Source organism: Caretta caretta, chromosome 1 (assembly GCF_965140235.1).
Source record: "Caretta caretta isolate rCarCar2 chromosome 1, rCarCar1.hap1, whole genome shotgun sequence".
In the NCBI taxonomy this organism is placed as follows: Eukaryota; Metazoa; Chordata; order Testudines; family Cheloniidae; genus Caretta; species Caretta caretta.
In genome coordinates, this window is record NC_134206.1 from 17,799,232 (window position 1) to 17,821,977 (window position 22,746).

Consider the following 22,746-nt stretch of genomic DNA (forward strand, 5'->3'; position numbering starts at 1 on the left):
TCATTAGCCTACAGGAAGTTACAGTGAAATCCAAGACAACAGCTTGTTTGTGCCACACAGAACAGGCACTTTCACCTCTGGCTACACAACAGTTTGTATCATTGCCTTTTTAAAAGAGGAGTCTAGCAAAGAACCTATATAAACTAATACCAGGTTTATCAGCGAAGAAGGAAGAGAAATGAAAGGTAATACCAGGCAAAATTCAAACAAAAATGCCATTGCACAGCTGCAACAGGACAGCAAATTTTCCATATCTTCTGTATTTCAAAGTTAATTTATTCCACTAACCCTCAAAATGTCCTGTTGAGCCAAAGCCCCTGAACTATTTCCTCAGTCTACTAAAACTCCCAGACTGTTCCTCTTATTCATGCAAGTAGTTCCATTGATTTCAATAAAATTACTCGCGTGAGTAAGACAAGCAACATTTAGCTCCAAGCCAAGTGGAGATTTTGCCGGAGTAAGAACAGGACCAACATTTCAGGATTTGGAGTCTGACTCAGCTCCCACTGACTTTGATGGGAGCACAATCGGGACCCCGGTCTCATTACTATGCTTTATTGTAGGTGGGCTTGTCTCATTCTAGCTGATTCCAACACTTTCTCCAGCAAAAAAGGAACAATTCAAACTCTTTACATACAGCATATGGAATAGGTTCTATTAAACTTTGGTGGTACTATTAAATGAAGTGAGCCCAACATTGCAACACCCATCAAAGTCAATGGGCTTACACAGGTTTCAGGGCTTGTCAGACAGAGAGTTAGTGCACAGCAAGCTGGCATGTAAATCCACAGTGCACCAGCTGGCTGCGCTCTAATGGTCCATATGGACCCGGCCACTGAACACTAAAAGTTCCCTAGTGCACACTGATTTGCTGCTATTTGAGACTGGAATATGTCAAAGCACACTAGAAACTTTTAGTGAGCAGTTGCATTGTCCATGCAGCCAGTTAGCGCATGGCAGACTAGTGTACTGTAGATTTACACCTCAGCTTACCACACACTAACTCTCCATCTAAACAAGCCCCAAGAGGTCTTACTTGTTAGTTACTATGGGTGTAACCAACTTGGTCTTGCAGTTCCCAAATGTTAGCAACACTGGTGCTGAGGGTAGAGGATAAAAAGGCTGAAAAGTGAAATATGCTTACCGATAAAATAAGCAAGCAGGATCACCAGCGTGACTGAGATGATAATGGCACTCAGAGCAGCACATTTCCAATTACAGTACTTATAGGGTTTCTTCAGATTAAAGGCAGGCCTAGAGAAGGTACTTCTGGGAAGGGGTCTAGGGGGAGGTGAGTACACAGTGCTGGACGTCAGGGGATATCCCGGCGATGTTGTACAGAAGAGGGGAGAGGTGCCTCCGGGTTTAAACAGGAAGTGCCTGAGGGAAGAAAGACAAAGAGTAGGTGACTCTTCACAAAAATAAAAGCAGAGGCAGAATTCAAAGCTTAGGGACGGTGGCTGCTTCCTGAGTGAAGAAAGCAGCTTCACACAATGATTTGTAAATACACAGATGCCATGCACAGAAGAGAAGAATAAAGAACAGACAAGTCACACAGAGTAAAAGAAAAACGTCACAGCGCCAACAATACTGCAGAGAACACTTTGACAGAAAGAGACATCTCCACGGGAAAGCTCACATTACAGTGAAATGAGAGATCCCAAGCACTGCTAGGACAGATCAGTTCACGCAGGCAGGACTGAGGGCCTGATCCTGTTCCCACTGAAACTTTCAATTGAATTTTAATGGGAGCAAGTTGGAGGTGGAGAACATGAAAATGTACCCAAATATACTGATTGCTGCAGGAGAACTTTGTTTTGTTTTCGTTTTTTGGGGTTTTTTTGCTGTGTGGAGATGGGGAAAAGGGAGATCAGGTCGTTTCACGGTGCCAAAATGTCACAGTGTTCCCAGTTTTCCATCCCAACATTTTGACAGCAGCCATATTTTAGCCTACTTGTTTTTTGTGTGGCTTGGGAGACAGCAATGTAAGGACCTTGAGCAAGTCTCACTAAAGTCAGAGGGAAGAATCACATTGATTTCTATGGGAGTTAGGACAAACTGTAAATGAAGACTACAATTTTCAGGAAAAGCTCTTGAGAACTTTAAGGCACCCGAATCCCTCTTTTCCTGGATTTTCTTCAGGAGTGAAGGGAAAGGAAGGAGAAACAGTAGTAGCTTGGGTGGTAGGCCTGATTCTCCTCTCTCTAGGCCAGTGTAAATCAGGAGTAACTCCACTACTGTGGGATCAGAATCAGGTCCAATGCAACTAGTATTTTTAGTCATGATTTTATCGGCCAGATCCTGAGCAGTGATAAATCAGTACCGCCCCACTGAAGTCGATGGGGTTATGCTGGTTTATGCCAGTTGAGCATGTGGCCCAAGGTTTCCATCTCAAAGACACACACGTAATAATAGGGAAAAACTTTCACATGCAGAAACATTGCTGTGAAGAAAAGTCATGGAACGATTTGTGCAGTATAAAGTGATGTGGATTTTCTTTTAAAACAACGTTTATGCTACTTCTGGCAAACCCATTAACTGTACAAAATAATGGTTGCTAGAGCATGACTCATTATTTCCACTATTCATCTATGTTAAAACTTTAATTCTTGCAGCAGTGTCTCCACTATTAATTCATTTCTTTACTATATTTTGCAACAGCTTTATTTGGTCCCCACGGAAGCTGCATCTGCAGTGTACAAATATAACAAGCAGTATTGCAGCTGATGATGATTTGTTAGGCAATGAACCTGGAAAATATCAGTTTAACATTTGCAGTATTGTTCAGCCAGCCTCATAGTAGTTTAATGTCTTCACTGAAATCCTAGTAACCTTCGTTTATAAAAGACTGTAAATTGCTACAGATACATCTTATTAATGAAATGATTTTCAAAATGGCAAAGAAAGCCAATGAGATGCTATGGATCATCAGCATATTAATGAGGCTGCCATTAATATGTACAGGATGCTGTGCTCCAAGCTCAGGAACTTCATTTTTTAAAGCCATGTTAGAAGAGGCAAAAAATGGCATTGCCCTTAAAACGCCACTGAAGTGACCAAATGCTTTCATGCAAAGATCATAATGACTGTACAGTAAACAGGAAGACCACATACGTGTCACATACCCATCATTGTAAGCACCGTCATGTCGGGAGGAGGTGAGAATGTCCATCTCAATGAGGTTGTCCTGCAATGTCTCTAGGAATGTCTGCTTTGCTATGTTTCTACGTACATATGGAAACATGAATGAAGCCAGTGAGTCATGCATCTATGAAGCGTGATCTTATAAACCACAATGGTTATAGTGCAGTTGTGCATGGAATTAGAATGATGGACCATATATTTATATGTATAGGATATTACACATATACATATACAGCATTTAAGAATGTTCACTTCTAAGTATGCGTATACACACATATATATGAACTGACACACATCCCTGTGTGCATATATATATATAAAGTTAGGTTTTTTATGTCTATGTACATTCTTTATTATTTTGCTGACAGTGCAAAAAATATGTATGAAACTTTTTGATCTGCTGGATTCAAAAGACCAAATCTTAATTTAGTAAAGCTGTACTCCAATAATGAGTCTGCATCAGTGTCTGTTTAGGTGCGAAGACTGAATTCACTGCCCAAATACTGTCAATACCATGGTTCCATCTTGTGTTATCACTAAGGTTGAGATTTTGTCATGGTTATTTTTAGTAAAAGTCATAGACAGGTCACGGGCAATGAACAAAAATTCAAAGAAGCCGTGACCTGTCTGCTGTGGCTCCATGGTTTCCCCCCACCACCATTGTGGCTGGGAGCTGTGGGGTTCTCCCTTCACCCACAGCAGCTGGGAGCTGCATGGTGACCATGTTTCCCAAAGAGAAAATGGTACATCCCAACCGCTCGCCCGCGGCATCCTACTCCCTCCCCAACCCCGTGTGAGGCTGTCACCCATCGCTGGAACCCTGAGAAGGGCCCCCTCAGGAGTCTGTCACCTGTTGCTGGAAATCTGCAGGGGCCCCCCTGTTGCTTGTCGCTGCTGTCGCCTGTCTCTGGAACCCTGCCAGGGCCCCACTGCCTGACAGCTCCAGAGTCCTGAAGCCCCATGGGCTGAAGAAGAGAATGTCAGGGAGGTCTCTGGAAAATCACAGATTCTGTGACTTCCATGACCTCTGTGACATAAATGTAGCCTTAATCATCACATATCTCCATCCAAAATTTAACCAGATGGATGATTTAGTTGGTGTTTGTCCTGCTTTGAGCAGGGGATTGGACTAGATGACCTCCTGAGGTCTCTTCCAACCCTAATATTCTATGATTCTCTGTTTTGTTTAAATCCTTACTTTGCACTTTGAATTGGGTAATTAACAACTGAATTAATCTAATCTTCTTACTTATTTTAGTGAGGCAATGTTAGTCTGATATATAGAAGTTGAGATATCTGGGTTTTCTTTCATGTGCACGTTTTAAATAAACATTCTCTCAATTACTGAGTGGCAGAAAGTTGAATAAGTTATCCGTAATTCTCATAATGGATTGATGGTAATGGATAGCTTAAACAAATGGCACGTTAGTCTGAAATACCCCGGTTTGGGTTTTGAAAAGTCTTGCCCCTTCCCAGTTTTGTTTGTACATATATGGAGATCAGCCAAATCCAGAGCCATATATCCTAAACTACTTAATACTTTTGGTTGGGGGGATGGGGAGTGACCGAGAGACAACCACTCAACTTCAAATGTTTTATAATTACATTTGGAACATCTATAGCACCATCAAGGATCTCAAAGCTCTTTACAAACACTTAAGTCTCAGTTGACAGAAAATGAGGCACAGACAGGGGAAGGTGCCCAAGGTCCCACAGTCGGTCAGAGGCAGAGCTGGGAACCAGAACTGAGACCTCCTGGCCTGCACTCCTGTGCCACAAGACCAGACACAAGAACATACTTTTCATCTTTTGCAAAATCAAATCCATCCCTGATTTTGCCATTCTCTATTTTCAAACTTCAAAAGTAAATCTAAGTCTGTATCTTGAAACTTCAGTAAATTCCCAAGCCAAGACTAAAGAAGAGAAACTCATCAGCATTGTGACACTTTATCACTTATGCAGGATTAAGGGTTTACAGGATATGAGAGGCGTGTGGTGAACTCTATCACAGAAGCTGTATTCAGGTAACAGGCTATACCAAGGGAAACTTCAGTGCTGCCTGCCGCATTATGTAAACCTCCCTCTATGAAGTGTCCTTAACCTTAGTTTTCATCTCTCCTTCTCGCTAACGCCAGCACTTGTGTTAGTTCAAGCTCTTGCCTTTGTTGGCTATGGGCTGCACTGACAGCACAGATCTGCAGTTGATCCCAGTGACAGGAGTGTGATTCATATTCATAGCTTTCAAGTAAAGTGGATCAACATGCTTAAGCTGAGACATAGCACTGGAAATATCAACCCATCTCAAAGTATTTACTGCTTCCTCTCCTTCCTCAAGAATGCAGGAAAAGTTGGGTGTTTCACTCACTGTAATAAGGAAGCTACACACTCACACATAGAGCCTTTAAAGGATAAAAGGCAACGTACCTAACAACACAGTAATCAGAAAAGGTTCATGAATAATTAAAATTTGTGTAAAACTGGTGGTTCCATGTATTTCAGTTGTGAATTGTCAATAAAATGGAAGAGAACACTGGGTTATGTGATCTTCTAATGCATGTCAGGAACAGAGCAGTCACACACTGGGCTACACTGGCAATTATTATGCAACTGGACTCTTTCTTTACTATGGGCCAGATTCTACCCACTTACTTAATCTGAGTAGGGGTTTACTCTGGGTACATATGCTAATTCTGGAGTAAAATCCTGAGTCAACATGAGTCAGGGAGGTATAATCTGGTCCTCCGTGCTTACAGCTGAAATTCTCTGGGACTAGTATTGCCCTAAAGCTACAGCTGTGCCAAGCAAATGGCTATCTCAGCTGGCATTTATTTGCTCACTGCAAGGTCACATTTACCAGAACAGAAAGGAGAGGTCAGAAAAAAAAGGGAGGAATAAAGAGCAGAGAAAGCGTGGGGAGAAATGACTCACCTGTAAGATCTCACTGCTGAGCAAAGATGTTTTCATACAATAAATTGCTTTTAAAGCAGCAAAGGCTGGAGAAGTGGAGAAAAGAGAGGCAGAAAGAGAACTAGAGGAAAAGGGGAGAGGAGTGAGGAAAAAGAAATGAAGAAAAAGAGGGAAGGAGGAGATGTGAAGAGGGGCTCCTCTTCCAGCAACATATGAAATTCTGATGGGTATAGTATTTGTAAGATTTAAGCACCTATACTTTGCATTTATGTTAGCTTTTGCATTAAACTCAACCTGTCCCCACCCAACCCTCCACTCTGAACATCCCTAGATAAGGTCATTAAAAAGCTGAACCCAGATCTGAATTCTGCAAATAGTCCCAATGTTATTAAAAATCAAAACCAAACACCTTCAAATTTGGGATGGGAGAGGTTTGCAATCCAGTGTTTTATACACATTTTCTAGCTTGTGCTGGTCTCTATTTAAAAGATATAGCTTTCTCTTTATGTCATCTCTCTGTGCTGGCTAGTGTGGAATTACAAAAATGGATATTCAACAGAAATACAGTTCCATTTTTGACATGAGATTATCACAATACCATATTTCTATACTTCAAAGGTCTTAATTCTTGGATTAATTGCTCTGGGATGGAATCTATTTTTTAAATGTTGAACTTTTTGTGGTTTACTTATTTATTATTCCACTAGTTACTGATCTTTTTGATCCCTAAGTAGCTAGATTTTTGCAGTGGGAAGGAACTACACAGTTACTCTACATAGTAGGAAGAATTCTGCTCTCAAGTCTGAAGGACAAACCTGAACAATGGTGTCTGGTCTCTGAGAACTCTCACCGAAGTAAAGGGAAGATCTGTGGATGTCGGAGATGAGCCACACGTTACTAATCCTCGATACAGTGCAGTCTCTATTTATTATGTTGTTACTAGTTCTACAACATATCTATTATCCAAATAGTTTGTTTAGTGGGGGAACAATAATATCTTGATGATGACCAACTGAATTACTAATTTGTTATGCAGCATCAGCTCATAGAATCATTTACCTGTTTATAAAGGCAATATAATGCCCTTCCAGCTGACCTTTCAGAAGTTACATAACTGCAACAAATAATCTGTTTTCTATACAATGTCAATGTATAGTGTGATGACATCTAGGATAAAGTAACAATGACAGTAGTTTGTGAAGCAAGTGAAAGCCCTAACCTACATACAAAGACTTCTTCTTGTGAGTAAATTCTAGATGACCAGTCTGGCTAGGAGCAATCATATGAATTCCTCAATATATCTATGACAGTTAAGTAATATGTAAATAAAACACACTGCTTCACACTTGGAGAGACATTCACCAGATCTATTATGGTGGAGCAGTATTGATGCTATAGTTAAGGATGTGTCAGAGTTTTCAGTTTAACACGGGGTATAGTCTGGGCTCTAGATACCTAACAGACCACTTCTCTTTCTCTCCATGTATCACTGTAATTGTTAAGATTTCTGATGCTCGCTCTCTCTCTCTCATGGTCCATGGATTTGGACATCTAGGAGCGGGATGTTTTCACGGGAGGGCCTTTAACTCTGAGGTTACACCACTGATCCCACAAAGCCAGGTTATTATTTATTTTGGGTATGGCAGTAGGTGCCCAGAGACCCCAAGTAGATTTGGTGACCCCATTGTGCTAGTCACTGTACATCCACAAAAGAAGACAAGACCTCTCCTCCAAAGGCCTTACAATCTAAATTAAGACAAGATGCAACAAGGAAGTGTAACAAATAGCAAGAGGGAAGGGGCAGAGGAAAGCCATTATAATAACATGGTTACATAGGCTAACAATGTGCATAACTGGACTGCTGTAAATCAACTGAAAGGTGTTTTCCCCCACCTTTTCCTTTTTTTAAAATGAGTACAGTCTGCTAGACCTGAATACTGTTCGATTTAGCCATCATTTTTTGCTCAGTTTCTTCTAGGAGTTAGGGCCTTAGTTATATATTATGTACTCAAATCCTGAGACAATATGGAAGGAGCATGTTTAAAAATAGGTTAGGCCCCCATAGATCCCTGATAGCTAAGGACCTGATCCTGGAGTAACCTCACAGAAATCAAAGGGACTACTCATAGAAGGGCTGCAGAATTGGGTACAGAATAAGCTATGATGTACATTTCCTTAATAAAGAAACAACAGGTAAAGTTCACTGCCTGAGTGTATATGCACCAGAGTTGGTACCCTAATAAAATTATTGCAACCGTGGCCAAGTCACATTTACAGTACTAACATGTAATTTTGTCCTAATCTTTTAGGGCCAGCTTCTTAGTTGGGTCTTAATCAGTCAGTCCCTGAGAAATCAATTAGACTGAAATGCCATAAAAATGTTAAATTGGGACATAATTTGCAGTTCAGAGGTGCCTGCGAACATGGCTCTTACCCAGATTGTCAAGGTTCCTCCCCCACTCTGAACTCTAGGGTACAGATGTGGGGACCTGCATGAAAAACCTCCTAAGCTTATCTTTACCAGCTTAGGTCAAAACTTCCCCAAGGTACAAAATATTCCACCCATTGTCCTTGGATTGGCCGCTACCACCACCAAACTAATACTGGTTACTGGGGAAGAGCTGTTTGGACGCGTCTTTCCCCCCAAAATACTTCCCAAAACCTTGCACCCCACTTCCTGGACAAGGTTTGGTAAAAAGCCTCACCAATTTGCCTAGGTGACTACAGACCCAGACCCTTGGATCTTAAGAACAATGAACAATCCTCCCAACACTTGCACCCCCCCTTTCCGGGAAAATGTTGGATAAAAAGCCTCACCAATTTGCATAGGTGACCACAGACCCAAACCCTTGGATCTGAGAACAATGAAAAAGCATTCAGTTTTCTTACAAGAAGACTTTTAATAAAAATAGAAGTAAATAGAAATAAAGAAATCCCCCCTGTAAAATCAGGATGGTAGATATCTTACAGGGTAATTAGATTCAAAAACACAGAGAACCCCTCTAGGCAAAACCTTAAGTTACAAAAAAGATACACAGACAGAAATAGTTATTCTATTCAGCACAATTCTTTTCTCAGCCATTTAAAGAAATCATAATCTAACACATACCTAGCTAGATTACTTACTAAAAGTTCTAAGACTCCATTCCTGGTCTATCCCCGGCAGAAACCAGTATATAGACAGACCCACAGACCCTTCGTTTCTCTCCCTCCTCCCAGCTTTTGAAAGTATCTTGTCTCCTCATTGGTCATTTTGGTCAGGTGCCAGCGAGGTTACCTTTAGCTTCTTAACCCTTTACAGGTGAGAGGAGCTTTCCCCTGGCCAGGAGGGATTTCAAAGGGGTTTACCCTTCCCTTTATATTTATGACACAGATAGATCAAAATATGCACCTGCTTTTAAAAACAATGTTCTCAGCAGTGCTGCTTTGGTGACTCAACTGAGCAGATTCTGCCCTAGAGTGGATGCATACAGCTCCCATTGATCTCAATGAGAGTCCATGAATGTAATGGACTGACAAATTTGGCCCTTAGCTCGGTTTTGGGATCTAGTAAATGTTGTTTTCTGTCTGGAATCTATCCTGGTGGTTTGTTCATCCCAACTGAGGCAGTTAAGTGAATTTATATGCCCCAGTTTAGCTCCAGAAGACACGTCCTCAGGCCTAGGGAGGGGAAGAAACAGATATCAAGGTTGGGACCAAATTGGGGCTCCAGTGGATCTCTCCTTGGGCAAAGGGAATGGAAGAATGCAATCTCTGGAGAACGAGGAGGTAATTCTGTAAGCTGAACAGGAGTAGAGGCATCTGTCATCAGGGGAAGTCTTGAGTCAAAACTGCTGAGGAGGCCCAGGTGTGAGGAAGTGGGGTTGAGGAACTATAATGAGCCCCAGCTTAGAAGCAAACAGATATGGTGGGGAGGGCAGAGAATTGGTTAATTGGAAAAATTGTGTGCATGTTTGTTTGTGATAGACAGTGTGTGTTAGGGCATGTCTACACAGTGAGATAGTGTGCAGCAAGCTGGGGTGTAAACAAAGCACACTAACTGGCCATGTGGACCCTGCTACTACACACTAAAAGTTCCCTACGGCACTTTGATCTACTCTCCTTTGAAATAAAAGTCGACCAAAGAACACTACGGAACTTTCACTGTGTGGTATCAGGGCCCACACAACCAATTAGTGTGCAGCAGGCTAGCATGTTGTGGATTTATACTGCAGCTTGCCATGCACTAACTCACTGTCTAGACAAGCCCTTAATGTGAGTGCAGGCACATATTCAGGATTCATTGTATGTGGGTGTGTCTATGCGAGAAAGATTGGGTGTGTTCAGGTGTGTGTGTTTTCACTTTTTCTCACCGGTGTCTCTCTTCCCACTGTGAACACAAGCAGTGGGAAAGGGGCAAGAGAGCTGGCAGCCTCATCTCTTATTCAGAAGCTGCAGCAGCAAAATATCAAGAGCAGGTGAGAGGAAGGTCTAATCAGCCTGGTATTAAATAATGCCAGCGAGCATCCTTTTCATTATCCAAGTAGTTACGGGTGTGTAGCATATCCTGCAGGGGAATACGACAGGGAGCATGAACAACCATCAGGGGATACTATTATTAATTCAGTCATATCCAGAATATCCAGCAAAATCACAGAGAGTCAAAGGTTATGGATCAACCTAAGACTATGTGGGGTCCAATGGTAAGTGTCTATATGCATTATAGACAGATCTGACCCTCATTTTAGCGTTCTTGTTACTCTGTGAAGAAGCCCTTCTTAAACTGAATTCATAAAGGTTTATGTTTGTGGTTCTTCAAGCAAAGAGTGGGTAATTTTACACATTATCCATTGTGTGTACTTTCTTAGGACAAGGTAGGAGCACATCTGTTACCAGGTACCACACAGATCTACAGACCATTTCTAATTTATAGAAAGTTTATTTCTTCATAAATATGAAACTTCAATATTGTCTAGATGTAAATCCAAATAAGACCACCTGCCATCACTTCCACGAAACTTGGTGCTTTCATTCTTAGACCTTTGAGAGATTTGCTGAAATCTTAGCCAATTTTCTGAGGAAAAAACATTTTAAAGGGAGCAAGTTCCTCAGGATAAATAAGGACGATACTAAGACATACAATTATCCAGTACCAGAAAGGCAGGAGACACATGGAAAAGAACACGAGAAGTTAATGGAAGCAATATTAACTGACTCATGTGCCACCATTCAGTGTTCCATACTGCTTCAAGCAATACTGGAGGATAGTAAAATGCAGCAACATATTCCCCCCTTTCTGATTAGGTCTAACAAGATCAACCTTTCCTGCATTATATATTACAATAATTATCTGCTGGATGAGGCACAGCTAGAAGGCTAAATCTTTTCAATATATTGACTGATTTCAGTTTCATAAATAGGATATTGATTTATCCCACCACATAAGAAGAAAATACATTAAGAATAAACGTTTTTAATCTATGATTCTGGTTTTAATTTTAAATGGGGGAAAAAAATTATAAGCCACTGTTAATACCAATGATATTTTTAGTATATGGAAGCAGAGCAATTTCCTCTTCTCTTAGTCCAAATAAAAGACAGGAGGAATAATACATACAACTTGGAATGGATAAATTAAACATCAGTTCACAAACTGAACCGGTGGCTAAACAGACATATTTTTCCATGTATACTGTGTTGTTCTAGCCATGTTGGTCCCATGATATTAGAGTGGGTGAGGTAATCTCATCTATTCGACCTACTTCTGTTGGTGACACACATAAGCTTTTGAACTTACACAGACCTGAAGAAGAGCTCTGTATAAGCATGGAAGTTTATCTCTCACCACCAGAAGTTGGTCCAAAAAATATTACCTCACCCACCTTGTCTCTCTACTATTTTTCTATGGCATACACTAAGCTGAATATAGAATACTGTAAATAACTAAAAAAAAACCCTACCTAGTCTCCAGTGGGATGTTGCTGTTGAGTAACCAGTTGTCCTGAGCATGGGCTGGCTCTTGGGTGCTGGCAGGGTGCTCTCCAGAAAGAGAGTGGTCAGTAGGAGCAGGGCTGGGGTTGCTACGTGGCGTGAAGTTCCCTCTGTTTAGGGAGTTGATTGAGGCTGCTTGATGCTGATTTGGCGTGTGAGCGTGTGGTAGTGGAGGTGGAGGAGTTCGAAGTCTTGAATGGTTCTGAAGACCTGGAGGGTGATCTAAAACATAAGTAAGTATTTGTAAGGTTTAGGACTCCAGCCAATGTTCATTCGCACAAGCAGTTCAAAGAAGTATGAAGACTAAGGGTATGTCTACCCAACAATTAAACACCCGTGGCTGGCCGGGGTCAGCTGATTCAGGCTCGCGGGGCTTTGGCTGTGGGGTTGTAAATTGCTGTGTAGATGTCTGACCTTGGCTGGAGCCCAAGCTTTGCCTGCCCCCACCCCGGTCGCTGCGTCTCAGAGCTTGGGCTCCTGCCAAGCCTGAATGTCTACACAGCTCCGTGAGCCCGAAGTCATGCCGTGGGTCTTTTATTCCAGTGTATACATACCGTTGAAGACCACAGACACGAAATCAAACTCAAAAGACAAACATGGTCCTGTTCAATAACTTCTAATGAAACATACAATACTTGTATAAAGTGAACAGCAGAACATACATTTCATACAAGAATGTTATAAAGGCTTAGAACACTGCAAGAGGTCTGTTCCTATCATCGAATTAGTTCTGACTCACAACTGCAGGTGTAATTGCCATCTTTGTAGTGATGCTGATTTATGATACAGCATGCAAAATATAACCAGCCTAGGTAAATAAAGCAAGGTAAATACACTTTTCATTGAAGTTTGTTCTCACTGCTTTGCCTGAATTCTCTAACCGGACCAGAAGATAGGGGTAAAAGATAGTAGAGTTCATTCTGGATTTCAAGACAGGCATAAGACTGTATCGATACACAATTTACAAATGTAGACAGCATAAAAGGAGGGAGAACTACTGAAACGGAGTACAAAAAGGCTTGGGGAATAGATATAGAAGGTGTCAGTGAAATGAAACAGTTAAGGATGAGGATAGGAAAGAAGGGTGGTACTGGGGCCGTGTTAAGGTTACTTTGTTTAAAATTCCAGACATTGTCATGTGCTAGTGAACAAAATCTGGTGAGGATGAGATTAGGAAAGGAGGGAAGCGAGAGCAAATGTTCCAGAAAAGAACAAACACATGAAGAAAGATTAGAACAGATAAGGATTTTGGGTATAAAATAACTGGTAGATAATTTATTTTGCCCATATTTTCTGGGAAATTAAGAAAAAAGTAAAAACTGCTAATGGATCTTGTGGGAGATGGATAGTTCAGGGTACTTGGTAATGAGATACAGAATGCTTAACCTCTACATCACTGGTTTCAACAGGTTAACGAGTGCAAGTCATCAACATATCATAATTGTATGGTGGCCTATGAGAAATGAGATGGTCATCTTAGCTCAGATCTTGCTAGCCAGGTATCCATATCACGCAAAAATACCAAAAATGCCATTAATTCATGGTCTCGGAGAGTTCAAGGACTGAATAGCCATGGAAACCTGGACATGGTACTTCTAGGTTGTCACTGAAGCCCAGGGCAAGGCAATGAAGAGGAGAACTCTTGCTCAGTAACAGACACTAGGCTCTTTACAGCAGGGACCTTTTCTTGTGTTCTGTGTTTAAAATAATAATGGCCATACTGGATCAGACCAGTGATCCCTTTAGCCCAGCACCCGGTGTTCTAGCAGTGGCCAATGCCAGGTACTTCAGAGGGAATGAACAGAAGAGGCAATCTTTGAGTGATCATTTGTATAGTGGCTAGCACAATGGGGTCCTATTCCACAACTGGAGCTCCTAGGCATTATATAACATGAATAAAAAAATAATAATAAGTCTGATAGATGAAGTTCTCTTCTCATTTGTACACTGAATTTGTTGAGTCTCTTCCAGTCTGGGTTAACAGGCTGCTCCTTTTCACCATTTCAGTACTGACAGATGAATATTTCCAATGGCTGGATTTTGGCTATAAGGCTGCTCCCTCCTATAGTAATCACTTGACATTGAAGACTTATTAGACACTAGTAAAGTGTCTACCAAATTTGCAGTTAAACCCTGTCTAATAATACAATCATTCAATGGAATCATAGAACATCGGGGTTGGAAGGGACCTCAGGAGGTCATCTAGTCCAACCCCCTGCTCAAAGCAGGACCAATCCCCAACTAAATCATCCCAGCCAGGGCTTTGTCAAGCCTGACCTTAAAAACTTCTAAGGAAGGAGATTCCACCACCTCCCTAGGTAACGCATTCCAGCGCTTCACCACCCTCCTAGTGAAAAAGTTTTTCCTAATATCCAACCTAAACCACCCCCACTGCAACTTGAGACCATTACTCCTCGTTCTGTCATCTGCTACCACTGAGAACAGTCTAGAGCCAACCTCTTTCGAACCCCCTTTCAGGTAGTTGAAAGCAGCTATCAAATCCCCCCTCATTCTTCTCTTCCGCAGATTAAACAATCCCAGTTCCCTCAGCCTCTCCTCATAAGTCATGTGCTCCAGCCCGCTAATCATTTTTGTTGCCCTCCGCTGGACGATTTCCAATTTTCTCACATCCAAAACTGGACACAGTACTCCAGATTAGGCCTCACCAATGCCGAATAGAGGGGAACAATCACGTCCCTCAATCTGCTGGCAATGCCCCTACTTATACATCCCAAAATGCCATTGGCCTTCTTGGCAACAACGGCACACTGGTGACTCACATCCAGCTTCTCGTTCACTGTAACCCCTAGGTCCTTTTCTGCAGAACTGCTGCCTAGCCATTCGGTCCCTAGTCTGTAGCAGTGCATGGGATTCTTCCATCCTAAGTGCAGGACTCTGCACTTGTCCTTGTTGAACCTCATCAGATTTCTTTTGGCCCAATCTTCTAATTTGTCTAGGGCCCTCTGTATCCTATCCCTACCCTCCAGCATATCTACTTCTCCCAGTTTAGTGGATAAACCTTCTGATAGAATATTTCATGGGTCCTGAGGTGAGAGGTTTAGGGTAGATGGAAGGGAACAGGGGACCTTAGAGACAGGCATAACGGCTGTGAGTAGAAAGTCCTACATAGTCGTTCCAAGAGCTATAGGGATGAGCTCCAGCTTCTCTAGCTAAGTTTTGTAAAGGCCTTGGGAACAAGAGGGACCATTTCTATACAAGGTTCTAGGATTGAGAGGCCATTAACTGCCCAAGCTTTGGGTTCCTAGTACCTAATAGGTCTTCAAAGGAGTATTGGCCAGATTCATAATGAGCACCCACATCTGGCGTGCCCAGGAATGGCAGATCAGAATGAACAAAGTCTCATTGCATTATGACAGGTTTCAGAGTAACAGCAGTGTTAGTCTGTATTCGCAAAAAGAAAAGGAGTACTTGTGGCACCTTAGAGACTAACCAATTTATTTGAGCATAAGCTTTCGTGAGCTACAGCTCACTTCATCGGATGCATACTGTGGAAAGTGTAGAAGATCTTTTTAAACACACAAAGCATGAAAAAATACCTCCCCCACCCCACTCTCCTGCTGGTAATAGCTTATCTAAAGTGATCACTCTCCTTACAATGTGTATGATAATCAAGTTGGGCCATTTCCAGCACAAATCCAGGTTTCCCCTCCCCCCCCACACACAAAAACACACTCTCCTGTTGGTAATAGCTTATCTAAAGTGATCACTCTCCTTACAATGTGTATGATAATCCAGGTGGGCCATTTCCAGCACAAATCCAGGGTTTAACAAGAACGTCAGGGGGGGGGGGGGGGGGGGGGGGGAGGAAAAAACAAGGGGAAATAGGTTACCTTGCATAATGACTTAGCCACTCCCAGTCTCTATTCAAGCCTAAGTTAATTATATCCAATTTGCAAATGAATTCCAATTCAACAGTCTCTCGCTAGAGTCTGGATTTGAAGTTTTTTTGTTGTAATATCGCAACTTTCATGTCTGTAATCGCGTGACCAGAGAGAGTGAAGTGTTCTCCGACTGGTTTATGAATGTTATAATTCTTGACATCTGATTTGTGTCCATTTATTCTTTTACGTAGAGACTGTCCAGTTTGACCAATGTACATGGCAGAGGGCCATTGCTGGCACATGATGGCATATATCACATTGGTGGATGTGCAGGTGAACGAGCCTCTGATAGTGTGGCTGATGTGATTAGGCCCTGTGATGGTGTCCCCTGAATAGATATGTGGACACAGTTGGCAACGGGCTTTGTTGCAAGGATAGGTTCCTGGGTTAGTGGTTCTGTTGCATGGTATGTGGTTGTTGGTGAGTATTTGCTTCAGGTTGGGGGGCTGTCTGTAGGCAAGGACTGGCCTGTCTCCCAAGATTTGTGAGAGTGTTGGGTCATCCTTCAGGATAGGTTGTAGATCCTTAATAATGCGTTGGAGGGGTTTTAGTTGGGGGCTGAAGGTGACGGCTAGTGGCGTTCTGTTATTTTCTTTGTTAGGCCTGTCCTGTAGTAGGTGACTTCTGGGAACTCTTCTGGCTCTATCAATCTGTTTCTTCACTTCCGCAGGTGGGTATTGTAGTTGTAGTTGCGATATTACAACAAAAAAACTTCAAATCCAGACTCCAGCGAGAGACTGTTGAATTGGAATTCATCTGCAAATTGGATACAATTAACTTAGGCTTGAATAGAGACTGGGAGTGGCTAAGTCATTATGCAAGGTAACCTATTTCCCCTTGTTTTTTCCTACCCCCCCGGCCCCCAGACGTTCTTGTTAAACCCTGGATTTGTGCTGGAAATGGCCCACCTGGATTATCATACACATTGTAAGGAGAGTGATCACTTTAGATAAGCTATTACCAGCAGGAGAGTGGGGTGGGGGGAGGTATTTTTTCATGCTTTGTGTGTATAAAAAGATCTTCTACACATTCCACAGTATTCATCCGATGAAGTGAGCTGTAGCTCACGAAAGCTTATGCTCAAATAAATTGGTTAGTCTCTAAGGTGCCACAAGTACTCCTTTTCTCATTGCATTATCACTCCCTGAAAGGGAGATCCTTGTAGCTGAGTCTTGAAACTCTCACTATTCCCCAAGCCCAGTTCATGTCTGCAATCATAATCTTTCATTCGTTCATTTCCCTCATATTCTAGCATTCCAACCCATGCAGCTGTATTGACAGAACAGCTGTCTCATATATAAGGCCCTAGCTGAATCAGGGGATGACTATCAAATGATTTCGGCTGAGTTGCGGATAAGACATGGAAAATCACGTAAAAGTAATAATGGACCTTTATTAATTATGGTAATTTGGAAAAGCCAGAGAAGACATATTTGTTTAAGAAAAATTTACTGGAACAATATAAACATTCAAGTATTATGTTATGACTGCTAATTTTTTTGATAACCAGACATTTTGCTGCAACTATATTACAGTCATTAATGCGCAGGCCTGAGAGCCAGAGCCCCGGCCGCCCACGGGGCTGAGAACCGGAACCCCGGCTGCCCGCGGGACTGAGAGCCAGAGCCCCAGCCGCACATGGGCCTGAGAGCCGGAGCTCCGGCCGCACACGGGCCTGAAAGCCGGAGCCTCAGCCGCCCGCGGGGCTGAGAGTCGGAGCCCCAGCTGCCCGCAGGGCTGAGAGCCGGAGCCCCGGCCACCCGCGGGGCTGAGAGCCGGAGCCCCGGCCACCCGCGGGGCTGAGAGCCAGAGCCCCGGCCACCCGCGGGGCTGAGAGCCAGAGCCCCGGCCACCCGCGGGGCTGAGAGCCAGAGCCCCGGCCACCCGCGGGGCTGAGAGCCAGAGCCCCGGCCACCCGCGGGGCTGAGAGCCAGAGCCCCGGCTGCCCACAGGGTTGACTGCAGGCACCCCAGATTCCTGCAGGTCTGACAGCCCAAGCCCTGCCATCCACAGGGCCGACAGCTGCCCGGGGCTGACAGTCCAAGCCCTGCCACTGTCAGCTCAGATAAATGAGTTTCTACTGTACTAATGGGGAAAAAAGTGTGTTGCAAACCTCAGAATGTATGCAAAATTGTGGACTGTGCAAAGTAAGCTAATTAAAATAAAAATTGCAGTGGAAACCTAATATTGTGGGTTCCGCAGTATCGCAAATTAAGCAGAGCCTTACTAATATATATGCTTTTTGTTTTCATTGAAATGTCTTTATCATTCCAGCTCTTGCAGAGTTTTTTGAATGCAGAAGGAGCTAGTCCAATTCTTCTTTTTATGCCATCTTCACAATTCCCATTCTTTGATACTAGTCCTTCAAGATGCACACATTTTTCCACTTCTAGTTCTTTGAGTTTGATCTTTATCTCTTTCTCTTGTCTTCCAGTTGCCATAATTTCTGTCTTTTCTGTGCTGATCTTCAATCCAAATTTTCAGCTTTCCCAGTCTACCTTGTCAAAGTTATAATACTCTGTAAATCTCCTTGGTTGAATTCTTACTACTAATTATGAACAACTTTACCAATGTGCCAGGGAGTTTAAGCTGGCCTAACATATATACGGATAAGTCAGATGCAAGAGTAAGTTAAAGTAGTTGCCCCTATTTTAACTTATACTTTCTTCCAGATCCTCAGCGTGTAAAAGTTAAGCCAACTTGTGTTCCTAACACATGGGTAGAGTGGGTATAAATAGGTCTGGGGAGTTTGAGTGTAAGGGAATCTGACTTATCCTTAAACTCACCCAAAACTGGTAACTCCACAACTAGATCTTCAGCCAGGGCCTGGCTGTCCCATATGACTCTCCGCATCATGAGGAATTTTTCTAGGAAAGGGAAGGTCCATGGTCCTGGCCTGTTTGCCATCCAGGTATAAAAGAAGGAGGGACTGAAGAAGAACAGATGCAAACCAGACCTGAATCAAGTCCTGTAGTACCATGCAGACTGGACCATCAGAGCATCCTGTGAGCCTGGTAGATCTTGGGGAATCCCACTTGTTTACAGTGCTGGGAATGGGTTGGCTGTAAAGGGCGCCAGAAAAACTGCGTCTCTGATTTAGACAACCCAGAGACAGCCTAGCAACTTTTCTCCCACTCCTTCCTCTTGGGAAGAGGCAGCCTCCTTTTTATCTGCAGCAGAAGAACATGTCCAATTTACTGAGAGGTAGAAGGAAGACAGGAATGCATGCAAGGTGCATGCCAACAGATGCAGTCTTGGGAGCCAAAAATCCAGCCAGCAGGAGAATCCATTTACTTAAGAATACAAGGTGACAAGGAACAGCCTATTAGTCCCAGACTGGGGGAGAGAAACATAAATAGAGGACTTCTGTTTCTAGGGCTCTCAATCTAGCACCTTTCAGAAGAACTTTCCAAACAAGGGTCAACATACCAAGGGATTCCAAGTCCAGTTATTCCAGTTTTCATTACAAATGATGGCTGGCATTTATGGAAAGGTGCAGGAGGCAGAGGAGGGCAAACAGGTGAATCCTGGTATGTACAATGTGTCTTTTGTAAGGTTCCTCTGGTATTGGCTGACTCTTTCTATTGGAGACATTAATTTAAGACTCTGAGTCAGAGCCTATTTCTAAAAAGCTGCTATGTAAATTCCAATTTACACCCTTTTATTGCAGACACATCGCAGATGCTATTATGGATAATGCCTTTGAACCAAGTAAAAATGTGACATTTTTGTTCTCTATTTGCATACCCTCTGTGATTTCTTTGCTAAGTAAAGACAGCACATTTGTCTAACTCTTGTCTGTGTGATTTTTCACGGGATTTTATAGCTTACGTTCCTTTTTCTGACAGTCAGGTACCTTTTCCCCCCAGAAAAGTCTTAATTTTATTCATATACAAATTCTGAACACTTATGTCATGTCTGAGCATTACTGAATTCGATATACCTTGACTAGGATCACAGCTTATTTCTCTTGCCTTACAATCTTTTTTTCTCTTCTCAAATTGGAGACATTAACAAAAAATATATCTGTAGAAAAAATAGGCTGTGAAATCCTGGTAATGAAAATCACCGCAGGTGAGGAAGACTTTTGGATGAGACACAAAATCAAGGGTCTGACCACCTGTGATCATTAAAGATCCCCTGCATTTGGTAGGGTACGAGAGTCCTGACCGAATTCCCATGTAAGAAACTAGGGCTGGTCTACACTAAAAAGTTAGGTTGGCTTGACTAAATCACCCTGTGTGATGTAACTAAGCTGACTTAAGCCCCTGTTTAGACACTGCTAGGTCAACGGAAGAATTCTTCCATCAGTCTAGCTACCACCTCTCAGAGAGGTGGATTTACTACAGTGACAAAAGAACCCCTTTCATCGCTGTAGTAAGTGCTGCAGTTGTGCTGCTGTAGCATTTCTAGTGTAGACAGACCTTAAAATTGCCACTGTCCTTTCAAATGAACATGGTAATCTTCACTCCTTGTCCTAAACTCTTGTTTAATACTACTTGTGTGTTAAACAGCTGTCATCTTTTACCCCCTCAGCAGCAGGACTTTAGTTCTGGGTGCAATGATTCGCATATATCATGTATGTGTATATAATATTTGGGGTCCTATTTACATGCTCACTGATTAATACAGGCTTAAGCCGATATTAACTGTTTTGCAAAGTCAGGGACAGGAAAAGCTGTCCCAAGCAGTATAGCCAAGTGCTGCCACTGGATATTAGGGGTTCACAGCCTTTGAATGGATAGTTCTAACCTCTCAAGGACTGCAAGGGATCCACCAGGTTTGAGGGCACCCTTCCCGTGCAGGTGTAAGGTGGCCAATACTGAGCCCACCAGTGAGACAATTTGGGTGAAACTCTGAAGAATTCCAAGTAAACAGCGCCCCATTTGGTGGCTTTCAACAGTAGAAGGGACAATCCCGCCCTTTATGTGCAGTCAGTATGCTGATGAAAATCATACTTAGAATTATAGAATCATTGAATATCAGGGTTGGAAGGGACCTCAGGAGGTCATCTAGTCCAACCCCCTGCTCAAAGCAGGACCAATCCCCAACTAAATCATCCCAGCCAGGGCTTTGTTAAGCCTGACCTTAAAAACTTCTAAAGAAGGAGATTCCACCACCTCCCTAGGTAACGCAGTCCAGTGTTTCACCACCCTCCTAGTCAAAAATTTTTTCCTAATATCCAACCTAAACCTCCCCCACTGCAACTTGAGACCATTACTCCTCGTTCTGTCATCTGCTACCACTGAGAACAGTCTAGTGCTTCTGCCTTAAAGGGATGGCAAGAAATATTTGTCAATAGTTTCACCATATATGCTTTTCACACATTTAGATGCAGGGTGCCAGTCAGAATGACAAAGTTCAGTACTCCTACAAGACAGGCTGGCAGTGTGGAGATCTAAGCTGCTGGGGACTTAATGAAGTCCCCAGTGAGCCTCATTTTCACTAATGGATCTCTAAAGTGTGTCATACATGAAATATGACGGTATTTAATTGTAATAAAACATTAAAAACCTGATTGCTAAAAATGTCAATAGAAATCAAGTTGCTGTTGTAGATTTTTTTTAACATTAAAATGTCATTGACTACCACTGGCTTGGTAAGCACAGATAAAACAGAACAGAGAGATAACTCAGCTAATGGAGCTTGTAGAGTGAGATAATTTAGAGAGACTTGATAGAGCTCTGAATGAGAGGGATCCAATAAATGTGTACCATAAAAAACCCAATGAGGAGCTAACACAGGAGAATCTGAATAGCAGATTTGAAACTCTAAGTCCCTTTTGTATTAAAAAAAATCTTTATTTTACAATACAGTTCTACTTTGAAAAGAGACTATATTAAAAAGGCATCTTCTGACACTTTAGACTGGCTTTGTAATTGTGTTCAAAAACTTGAGAGACAAAAACGTTTTCACCATTTTTCTCCTGTTTGTCCTGCAGAACCAACACTTCTAGAAGAGAGGGAGATGAGGGGTATAGCGACGAGAGAACAATGGGGGTGTCACACACCTCCCATTAAACATTTGTTGACACATCAATGACTATATTGATATACAGAGAAATCTTCCAATCACAAAGGGAAACAAAATAAAAATTAACTGTATTGTACATTTCAGAATTTTCTAGGGTTCTGTATTTGTTGGGCTTTGTAGAATTATTGTCCCGCTAACAAGAATCAGGACCTTTTTTGATTGTGCCCTGCTGCTCTGTATGTAATATGTCCCAGCTGAGACACTGGCTGCCCCCAATGATGCACAGAAACTTTCCAATCAAGGAAGAAAAAATGAAACTTTTCTGTGCTATCAAAGGTATTGCAGGGGGCTGGGACAGGGGGAGGGAAGCAATTGTATGACTTAGAACTTTATACAGATATATTTCAGTATTGCCAACTCTCAAGGTTTCATGATTCTTATGATATTTGGTGTTTTTCTTACAGTCCCAGCTCCAGGAGTCAGGTGACCAGATGAAAATCTCAGCTTTCTTTTTTTAAAAAAATTAAGTTTCTACCCTCATGATTGCATAGAAAAGCCTGCAAACATGAACCGAAAGGCTCATAAAATCAGAAGACGAATAAGAACCCAGGAGGCCCAGCCTCATGTCTCATCATCCTCTCCTACGTGTTGAACCTGCACTCTCAATTGCTGGATTCTCTGTTGACTTCTACACTGCTCACACCAGTCTCTTCTTATGCTCCTTACCAGTCCATCAACATCCATGACTGCTCCTCTGCTCTAAGTCCCCTGCTTCTGCCCTTTCTCCCCTCTCCTCCACTATCTCAGTCATTGACTCTCTCCAATTCACACTCCTCCTCTCTTGTCCCTC

General features: G+C 42.4%; 1 protein-coding gene across 14 annotated transcripts in view; it reads right to left on the minus strand.

Moving 5' to 3' along the window:
• The window catches only part of TENM4 (teneurin transmembrane protein 4), a 2,292,082-nt gene that overhangs the window by 243,674 nt on the left and 2,025,662 nt on the right, over positions 1 to 22,746 (minus strand). For 11 of the 14 annotated variants that reach the window (XM_048840453.2, XM_075126356.1, XM_048840387.2 and 8 more), the window contains 3 exons: positions 11,991 to 12,243; positions 3,126 to 3,224; positions 1,145 to 1,380 (listed from right to left, as the gene is read on the minus strand). In XM_048840453.2, the coding sequence (XP_048696410.2) occupies positions 1,145 to 1,380; positions 3,126 to 3,224; positions 11,991 to 12,243 (588 nt within the window). The remainder of the gene's footprint in view (positions 1 to 1,144; positions 1,381 to 3,125; positions 3,225 to 11,990; positions 12,244 to 22,746) is intronic. The other 3 variants (XM_075126359.1, XM_075126347.1, XM_048840446.2) reach the window with 1 other exon arrangement.